The sequence below is a fragment of the Musca autumnalis genome, unplaced genomic scaffold (assembly GCF_047663935.1).
Source record: "Musca autumnalis isolate F117 unplaced genomic scaffold, ASM4766393v1 scaffold_2, whole genome shotgun sequence".
NCBI lineage: Eukaryota > Metazoa > Arthropoda > Insecta > Diptera > Muscidae > Musca > Musca autumnalis.
The window spans coordinates 240,204,789-240,215,463 of record NW_027411755.1 but is presented as its reverse complement, the minus strand read 5'-3'; the positions used below and the strand labels follow the sequence as shown (position 1 = coordinate 240,215,463).

General features: G+C 35.6%; 1 protein-coding gene across 3 annotated transcripts; it reads left to right on the top strand.

The window, feature by feature from the left end:
- Positions 1-1,327: 1,327 nt before the first annotated feature.
- LOC141395381 (uncharacterized) lies at positions 1,328-8,310 on the top strand. Of its 3 annotated transcripts, none has more exons than XR_012410618.1 (2): positions 1,328-8,101; positions 8,206-8,310. XR_012410618.1 is itself a non-coding variant. In XM_073971090.1 (2 exons), exon 2 carries the CDS (start codon positions 2,020-2,022, stop codon positions 7,804-7,806), a length of 5,787 nt encoding a protein of 1,928 aa, XP_073827191.1. In that variant the 5' UTR covers positions 1,328-1,619; positions 1,724-2,019; the 3' UTR covers positions 7,807-8,310. The 3 variants fall into 3 exon arrangements, 2 of the variants coding, with proteins under 2 accessions (XP_073827191.1, XP_073827192.1); XM_073971090.1 differs by having other exon boundaries at positions 1,328-1,619; positions 1,724-8,310; XM_073971091.1 differs by having other exon boundaries at positions 1,328-3,214; positions 3,287-8,310.
- The last annotated feature ends 2,365 nt before the right edge of the window (positions 8,311-10,675 follow it).

Genomic DNA, 10,675 nt, shown 5'->3' with positions numbered 1-10,675 from the left:
ATACGAATTTCTGCCATTTCGGTGGGTTGTTGTGGCTGCAACCATGAAAATATCGAAAATCGGGAGATACTGTTCTGGGGGCTAAATGAAGGCGTAGACCTGTTTTATACCACCAACTAAGACCAAGTATTAAATTTCAGTTATTTCGGTGGAATATTGAGGCCACAACCTTGGGTAGGTACCATTTTAAGGGGCCTATACGAAGGCATGGACCTATACCGACCAATTTTTATATGGAAAGTTTTATACCACAAATGAAGACTAAATACCAAATTTCAGCCATTTCGGTTAATTATTGTAGCCACAAATTATTCACAATAACCATGGTACAATAAAGTAGAGGTAGGCCAGGTATAAAAATCTCTGAAAAATACAACCCTGCAACCATGGCATAAAACGTGCAATAATAAAGGTAGATGTATCTGCATAGTTAGTCCGTTTTACAAAAACATATGGAATGTAGAACACTTTATGGCCCGTTCTTACATCTTGTCTTTAAAGTCCATTTTAGTTATAACTTACTTTAAGAAAATTAAAGAATAATGTTCTCATTACATACCAGGGATTTGTTATTACATCTTCCATTTAATATAAATGTTAAATTTTGTAAAAATATGGCAATATCAAGCAAAAAGTCTGTATACATAAAATTTACTCAAATCTGATTTTAAGTTATCGGACACTTATTATTAAAGGAAACATGTAAGAAGAAAAAACGGGTTATCTGTCCGATACCGGCCAAAATTTAACTACAGAAAGGATGTAATAGTAATTACTTTAACTATATTAGAAAAGTGTTCCAGAAATAACAAAACTTGTACCCAAACTTATGACAGTAAAAATGTCTGGCCTGTTCCCGTACTTTATAAAGTGGTAAAAGTCGTAAAACTTGTAAAAGTCGTAAGCGATTTTCATATAAATTTTGTGTACGGGAACGCAAAATGTGTAAAAGTGGTAAAAATTGTAAAAACTTTTTAGTTCTGGAACAGAGCATGTCATTATCTTATTTTCTACTTGAAAAGTTTAATATCAATATTTGTTCTATCGCAAGTATTTACACTGCACCCCGGTTAACTACCTCTCATAAAATTCCAAAAAATTGAGGCAGTTATGCGGAAAAGGCAGTTACGAAAATACCGCATAGCTACCTCATGTGGGTAGTTACAAAAATATGATCTCAACCTTACCAATAACGACAAAAACTAGAACATATTGTCAAAAAACAAAACGGTGTATAGTAGAATAGTTCATTTTAAGTCTAAAAATATACAAGTTATATTATTTAATCAATAAGAAATTTAGTCGTCAACAGTGAGTGTTATGAACTTAGAAGACTTTTTCCGTTAATTTGAAATTTAAATTTATTAACGTTCGCTTTTATGATTTTTATAAAATTTATGTTTTTTTGTATAACGTACAATTTGTTTTGTATGATCAATTTCATTAAGATCGATTTTATTTTAATAGTGTAAACGTTCTATAATATGTTTGTTATCGTTTTTACAAGATGTGTTCAGTAATATCGTTGTAATAGATAAACGATATATTATCGTTTGGTATTTCTCACAATGGCTCCTTTAAGTCATTCCAGGAGAAACCGCCAAGAGAGAAAGAATTAAGTAAGATCAACCTTTGTACCTTATTTGATTACGCAATCATTTCATTTAATTTACTTTGTAATTTCATTTAATTTACATTGTCATTTCAATTTCATTTATTTTAGATAATAAAACATCACCAACCAACCAAACCGACAAACCAAATAACATGAAACAAACAAACAGATGTACAAACTAACGTACAATCGAAATAAAAAGACTTTGTAAAAGAACGAAAGGCCAAAGGGTTTGGTTTCATTTCAATCGAGGGCAAAGTTTGTGTTTTATTATAATTCTTCTGCCAAAAACAATAAGTTGGCCATTTGCCATAGTGGAAACTTATTCGAAAACGTTACAGCCGTAACATTATTTTTATTATTTAATTAATATTTGTATTAATTAATTCTCCTGGAACAAGTGTATGCTACGTCGTAGCCAACGACTGCAAAAGAAGATGTCTCAAGGTAATGAGAATACAAAAAAGCCGCTGCCTGCGGAAGTCACTGCGTCAGCATCATCGTCTGAGAGTGAACTCGAAAAAACAATAGTGGAGCAACAACAAAATACCGCAGGCGAAAACGTAGAAAGCCTGAAAGAAGAAATTCGTGCTTTAAAATCATCATTGCAGATGTACATAAATGCCGCCAATACAACGACAAGTGTTGCTGTATCACAACCGCCAACTTTTCATCACAATGTAGTAGCTGCGCCGTCTACTACAATGTATTATAGTGTTGCGTCGATGCCCAGCAGAACTATGGATGTGCCGTATACGCCGACGACACAAAAGTTAAGTATCGACCATCAGCATATGTTTAGTCAAAACATAAACTCTGCTCAATACATAACCCCTCTTTTTCCACAGCCGCTTGTACAACAACAAACATACTGTCCACCATCGTATGCACCAACACAACAACAATTGCATTACATGCCGTTTTTCACACCACAGAGCGCTTCATATAATTTGCCGCCGTCACTTTTAACAGAAGCGCCAATGGTATCTTACCCGTCATACGCCACGCATTTGTTTAGTGGTGTACCTAATTCGACGTCAAACGATCAACCATCACAGAGATTGACAGTAACGCCGTCAACAATAATAAAAACATCAACACAGCAGCAATCACAACAAAATAATTTCAGTGAAAAAACAAATAATTATGTGCCGCTGTCACAACAATCACAGCAACAGAATACAACGATGCCGTCAACATACTCACAGCCACAAACGTCGACTTTCGCTGCAACTCAAAATGCCGGTAATGTCAACAATTGTTTATTGCAAGTGCCGCAACAAATTATGCAGACAAGTATGCAAAATTCAATCCGAAAATTACACGACCTACCGGAATTTAATGGACAACCTGAACAGTGGCCCATGTTTGCCGTTTCATATAAAGAAACAACACGTATGTACAATTATTCAAAGCTGGAAAATTTAACGCGGTTGCAAAAAGCCCTAAAAGGAGAAGCTAAGGCAAAAGTGGAGGCTTATTTAATTCACCCTGAATGTGTAGATCAGGTGATGTCAACGTTGGAATTTCATTTTGGACGCCCGCAGATAATGATTCGATCCCAAATAGCGAAGGTACGATCATTTCCCACAATTTCTGGTAAGAAAATGTCGGAAATAATAAATTACAGTACAATGGTGTCGAATCTTACCGTTTTTTTGGAAAATGCAGGGGCAACTCCACATTTGTGTAATTTAACGTTGCTTGAAGAATTGGTCAACAAGCTGCCTCTATCTAAACGCGAAGAATGGGCAAGATTTTCATTGAATAATTTGGGACAATACCCAACAATACGCCAGTTTAGTACATGGCTTCAAGAGGTTGCCACATACGTTTCTTTTGCCACGGAAGCTGATTCCACTAAAGCCGATTTTATGCAGAATAAAAATGGAAAAGTGAAGCAGACTTTTGCCATAACAATGGACGACAACAGGAAGAGTTCTTGCGTTGTTTGTGGACAAAAACATTTAATCTATTATTGCAGCAAATTTAAGAATTTTTCAACAGCTGACAGGTGGAAAGTGGTAAAAGAAAAACGTTTGTGCTTTACATGTTTGAAAGCTGATCACATTTCCCAAAAATGTAGTAATCGCCAGCAGTGTTCAGTGGGTGGTTGCCAAAAATACCACAACCGTTTATTGCATGAAGCTGGCAAAAACAACAACAATATGAATGGAAATAGTAATATGGGTAATGGTGAAAAGCGAGCATCAGTGGGTGACAGTGAGAATACATCATCTGTAACAACAATATTGGATGAATATACAAACAAAAAAACGCTATTTAAATACTTACCTGTGAGATTGAGAGGACCTAAAGGCTACATAAACATAATTGCATTTATTGACGATGGGTCAAAAATTTCTTTGCTGGAAGAAAAGGTTGCCAAGCAGATTGGATTGAGTGGACCTTATAGTAATTTGTCACTAGGCTGGATTGGTGGCAAAAAATCAAGTGAAATGTCTATGCGAATTGATGTGGAAATCGCGAGTAAGAATGGAGAGTATTTGCAGATGAGAAATGTTAGAACTACTAACCATTTAAAATTACCAAAACAATCTCTAAATATTGCCGATTTTAAAAAACGTTTTTCTATTTTAGAAAATATTTTTATTGATGATTATTTTGATGTGACCCCTAAGCTGTTAATTGGATTACCCCACATTAGATTGGTTCGACCACAAAACGTAATGGATCTCGATGAAAACTTTTCTGTGCACCAAACACTTTTGGGCAACATTGTATTTGGCTCCAATGAAGAATCAGCTGATAACATGGTTTGTGTGATTGACGTCAGCGACTATAATGATATTCAGAAGCAAGTAGCTGAATATTTTTCAATTGAAGGATTTGGTATGAAACCTGTTTTGCCCGTCGAGTCTAAGGAAGACAAAAGAGCAGAAGCTATCCTTAAAAATACAACTGTGAAAATTGGTAACCAATATGAAACCGGTCTTTTATGGAGGAAAGACGATTATGAATTTAAGGATACGTATTCTGTGGCGCTCAGACGACTTCAAGGCATTGAAACAAAAATGAAAAAAGATGAATCACTAGCTAAATGGTATAATGAGAAAATTGATGAATATGTCTCGAAGGGATACGCCAGAAAATTGAATGCAGATGAAGCCTCTATTGTGAATGAACGCACCTGGTACCTGCCACATTTTGTAGTGACGAATGTAAACAAAAATAGTAAGCGCAGATTGGTTTTTGATGCTGCAGCAAACATCGATGGAGAGTCTTTCAACTCGAGACTAATGAAAGGTCCCTGTAAATATCAACCGAAGCCACTTCTTTCTATTTTGTTTAAATTTCGTCAAGGTAAAATTGGTATATGTGGAGACATACGTGAAATGTTCCATAGAGTTAAAATTCGAGATCAAGACCAAACAGCACAAAGGTTTTTATGGCGAGGAGGTGACAGTACGAGGGCACCGGATATTTATATTATGAGTGCAATGATTTTTGGATCAGCCTGTTCACCCTGTAGTGCACAATATGTCAAAAATTTGAACGCTGAAAATTATTTTGATTCTGAAGCAAGAGCATATAAGGCCATTGTGGACTGTCATTATGTCGATGATTTTGTTGACAGTTTTGACACAATGGCTGAAGCGTTATCTGTCACCAGAAGTGTTATTCGAATACATAAAGAAGCAAATTTTGAACTTCGAGGCTTTATATCAAATTCAGTGGATGTTTTGCACTCGCTTGAACCGGATAAAGATGAAGATAAAATGGAATTTAAAAATTTTTATGTTGGCGAAAGTATGGGTGAGAAGGTTTTAGGACTGTTCTGGTTACCTAAATCTGATTCCTTTTATTTTAATTTAAAATTTTCAAAGCTTTCTTCTGCAGTTCGAGACGGTGAACGAATTCCAACGAAAAGCGAGGTGCTGAGTGTGACCATGTCCATTTTTGATCCATTTGGGTTTATAGCCAACATTGTAATTCGATCAAAACTCATCTTACAAGAATTATGGAGATTTAATATAGATTGGAATGCGCCAATTCCAACTGAAATATATCGCAGATGGTATGAGTGGTTCACAGAGTTGCAGAATGTTAAGTATATTGAAATTCCAAGGTGTTATGCTGCAAATTTCACAAGTCCAGGCACAAAAATTGAGCTCCATGTATTCGTCGATGCTAGTGAAGTTGCTTTTTCTGCTGTTTGTTATTGGCGGATCACAGGTGGAGACCAGGTGGAAATTAAATTTGTAGCCGGAAAGGTAAAATGTGCACCATTAAGGCCCCTGTCAATACCCAGGCTTGAACTCCAGTCTGCTGTTTTGGGAGTGCGATTGAAGGAAGCCATAGTAGCCAGTCATGATATAAAGCCCAATAAAATAACATTCTGGTCGGACTCGAAGACTGTTGTCAGATGGATCCAATCTGACTGCAGAATTTATAAACAATTTGTTTCACATCGTGTTGCAGAAATTTTAGAATATTCAAAAGTGGAAGAATGGAGATGGATTCCAGGGTCACAAAATCCAGCCGACGATGCGACGAGACCGTGTCAATTTTCCGGTAAGGTTTCGAGATGGTTAAAGGGACCAGATTTTTTAAAAATGGATCCAGTTAATTGGCCACTTCTTCCAGAGGATATTAAACAATTTGAAAAAGATCCTGAAATACGAACAAAATTCATAGCAACTACTACGGTGAGTGATTGTCTGTTTCTATATGATGAGAAAACCAAATATTACAGCTTGCTGCGCAAAACGGCTTGGTTATACAGAGCAATTAATAATTTTAAAAGGAGTATTTCTTTTGAAGGCGAAACTTCTTTAAATTTGAAGCCGTATTTAATTCCTCAGGAGATTAAAAATGCTGAAATATACTGGTGTAAACGGGCACAAGAAGAAGAATTTAAAAATGAAATCCTAGCTTTAAAAATGGGTCGTCGTATTTCCAAAAAGAGCCCAATATTTGAATTAAATCCGTGTTTAGGCGATGATGGTTTAATAAGAATTTCCGGACGCATTAATAATGCAACCTGCGTTGGACCTTCCACTAGAAAGCCAATAATTATGCCAAAAAATAGTTTGATCACAAAATTGGTTGTCAAACAGTACCACGAAGATTTCCTTCACCAAAATCAGGAATCCATTTGTGCAGCTATTCGGACCAAATTTTGGATACCTTCGTTAAGACAACTGGTAAGAAGTTCAAAGAAAAATTGTCAACTTTGTAAAAATCGTAGTGCAGTTCCAAGGCCTCCTTTAATGGGTCAACTTCCCGAAGATCGTGTCATACCATTTGTGAGAGCATTCTCATATACCGGAGTTGATTTTATTGGCCCATATACAGTTTCATTGGGCAGACGTAGTGAAAAGAGATGGGTCGCACTATTCACGTGCCTAACTACGAGAGCAATACATCTCGAGCTTGCGAAAGATTTATCAACAGATGCTGTCATTCTTTGCCTAAGAAATTTCATAAATAGAAGAGGAGTTCCTGTGCGTATTAGGAGCGACAGAGGTACCAACTTTATTGGAGCAAGTAAGGAAAACTTCGTTTTTGATTCTTGTAAAATTGGCGACGAATGTACACGTCGTGGCATAGAGTGGGTATTTAATAATCCAGCGGACCCCTCAGCTGGCGGAGCATGGGAGAGGATGGTGCGTGCTGTAAAAAACGTTTTGGCTTTCACCCTGAAAGAAAAATCTCCTCAAGTGGAGACGTTAAATAGTTTACTCATCGAAGCAGAAAATTTAGTAAATTCTCGTCCATTGACGCATTTACCAATTGAGAGCGAAGACAGTGAGCCTCTTACCCCAAACCATTTTTTGGTGGGTGGTCCTAATTTTATTCAAACACCAACAGTAAATGAAAACATCTGTCTACGAAAGCAGTGGCACATATTACAACAAATGAAGCAAACGTTTTGGAAACGGTGGATACAGGAATATCTTCCAGATCTAGTAAGGCGGACAAAGTGGTTTCATCCTGTACCACCAATTAAAGTTGGAGATGTTGTTGTTGTATGTGATAGTAATGTGGCCCGTGGTGAATGGAAGCGAGGTGTGGTGGTGGAAGTATGTACAGCGGCTGATGGTCAAGTTCGTTCGGCAGTGGTGAAAACATCGGCAGGCAAGTTACGTCGTCCAGCATCAAAGTTAGCAGTCCTGGATGTTGGTGGTGAATCTCCCGATCGATTCACGGGCGGCGGGATGTTATGAACTTAGAAGACTTTTTCCGTTAATTTGAAATTTAAATTTATTAACGTTCGCTTTTATGATTTTTATAAAATTTATGTTTTTTTGTATAACGTACAATTTGTTTTGTATGATCAATTTCATTAAGATCGATTTTATTTTAATAGTGTAAACGTTCTATAATATGTTTGTTATCGTTTTTACAAGATGTGTTCAGTAATATCGTTGTAATAGATAAACGATATATTATCGTTTGGTATTTCTCACAATGGCTCCTTTAAGTCATTCCAGGAGAAACCGCCAAGAGAGAAAGAATTAAGTAAGATCAACCTTTGTACCTTATTTGATTACGCAATCATTTCATTTAATTTACTTTGTAATTTCATTTAATTTACATTGTCATTTCAATTTCATTTATTTTAGATAATAAAACATCACCAACCAACCAAACCGACAAACCAAATAACATGAAACAAACAAACAGATGTACAAACTAACGTACAATCGAAATAAAAAGACTTTGTAAAAGAACGAAAGGCCAAAGGGTTTGGTTTCATTTCAATCGAGGGCAAAGTTTGTGTTTTATTATAATTCTTCTGCCAAAAACAATAAGTTGGCCATTTGCCATAGTGGAAACTTATTCGAAAACGTTACAGCCGTAACAGTGAGCAAAGCACCATAACATAACGCTTCACATCTTAATCACAATTCAGGTTGTCATCGAACTTGATTATCTCAGAAATACAACAGCGCGGGTAATAAACCGATAAAAATATTATTATATGTTCCTTTAAGGGAAAATATTTGACGGGTAAATGTCCGAATTGGGTACTTATAGTTAACCGGGAGGGTTTAAACTTATTTTTATTTAAAAAAACTTTGGGGATTTGTATTCTGGCTGCAGTGTATTACTATTAAAAATTAACAATTTAATTTTGCCATACAAATAAAAATCATTTGCCCTTGTTTTTAAATTTAAGGGCCTGGGTACATAAGCTGCCTCGCCTGGTTGCCTTGCTTCCCTGACATATGTTATGTCAGAAATGAACCAGGAAAGCAAGGCAATTAGACGAGGCTGCTTATGTACCCAGGCCTTAAGATATAGTGTTGCAGCAGAAGTTTTTTGTTGGAACAATTCACCGATGCATCTACCTTTATTATTGCATAATGTCAACAGCAATAAAAAATGTCAACCCTGCTTTTGACAGAATAGGCCATAATAAGAAAAAAATTAATCAGCTGTAACTCTTATGTTACACGCTGAAACTTTCATACGAAACTTTCCCATTATTTTGGCGTTCTTATGCCAAGTTTACATTTGCGCTCCAAAATCCATTGGATTTCACGAAATCCTGAAATACACCCCGGTGTTTACACTTATTTTTTGGTTGATTTCAACCATATTACAGTAATCAAGGTAGATGCATATGCGCAGCTGATCGAACATGAATTTTCAAAACAAGTTGTTGTAAATTGGATTATTCATCAAAAATATCTGTACGACAATATTGAATTTTACAACTTTATTTCGAAAATTATCCTAAAATTATCTATATATCGTATTAATTGTTTATAGTACTAACAAATGAAAAAATAAAAAATTATTTTATCGTTGAGACATCATTGCTCTGTTCCAGATCCTGCAAGAACTTACAAGTTTTTACTACGATAACAATTTTTCCTTTATGTTATAGAAAAAATAGTAAAAATTAATACATTCTTGCAGTTCTGGAACATACCTCATACTAATACATTTTGATAGATTGAAGTGGTGTTCAGCACCTGCAAAATATTACTACTTGCAGTGGTTTTCCCGTTTAGTGCTAAAATGCGTTCCCGTACTCTGAAATCTAGCAAGGCTTCCACTTCTCTTCAAACAAAAATAGCGCCGAATAACACCCTCTTCTCCTGTTTTCTGCCATACAATTTTGACCTAGTAGAAACTAGCAGCATGTTCATTTGCATCTATATACGATAGCTGATACGTTGATTTTGAAATTTCTGCTGGAGTTTTTGCAATTTCCGTCATGTTTTCATTCCCGTATTTTTTAGGAAATTTGTATGGGAAAGAAATTTTTGACAATTCGCTCGCTTTTCTAACATTACCATTAAAAAAGTACGGGAACACAACGTAACATATCCTTGTAAGTCCATATTTACATTAGGCAATTTTCCTTGCGGCAATTGTCAGTTTGTAGGTGAGAGAGGGTGTTGGGAGGCAAAGGGTTACCATATACCTAACCTCTCTCTCCATTAAACTGACAATTGCCGCAAGGAAAATTGTCTAATGTAAATATGGACTTACAAATTAATTTAATATTTTTTTCACATTAGCTTCGTTCCAGAACTTTTTTAATGGCAAAAGTTGCAAAAGAGAAAAGTGTCAAAATCGTTCTCTCGGTACACATTTGGTACAAAAGTACAGGAATGAAAAATTGTGTAGAAAATAGTGATACAAACCAAATATGTCAAAAACCTTTTAATACAATAGTATACATACAAAAAAAAGGAGAAAATAATTTTAAATTGTCGAAAAAACTAAAATAGAAATAAACATCGAAAAATTAACAAAAATACAGGCTCAATGGAATATTTAGGCGGTAAGTACAGATTCATTTGTATTAGCGGTTAATTTGTAATTTTATATAAATGTTTTCAGAAGACATAATTGAATACGTGGTCCAGGAGGAATACATGGATCCTACCGACACTGCCAGCACAGGAAAGCAATGTTGGGTAGAGGCGCCCGTAAAATTAATGCTTACACTCTTGGAAGAAATGTTACCAAATGTTGGGAAAAGCGCCTCTTTGAAAAATAAGAAAAAACTATGGACAGTTATTGCAGAAGAGTTGCGAAATAATGGGTAAGGACCAAAATATCTCTATATAATTT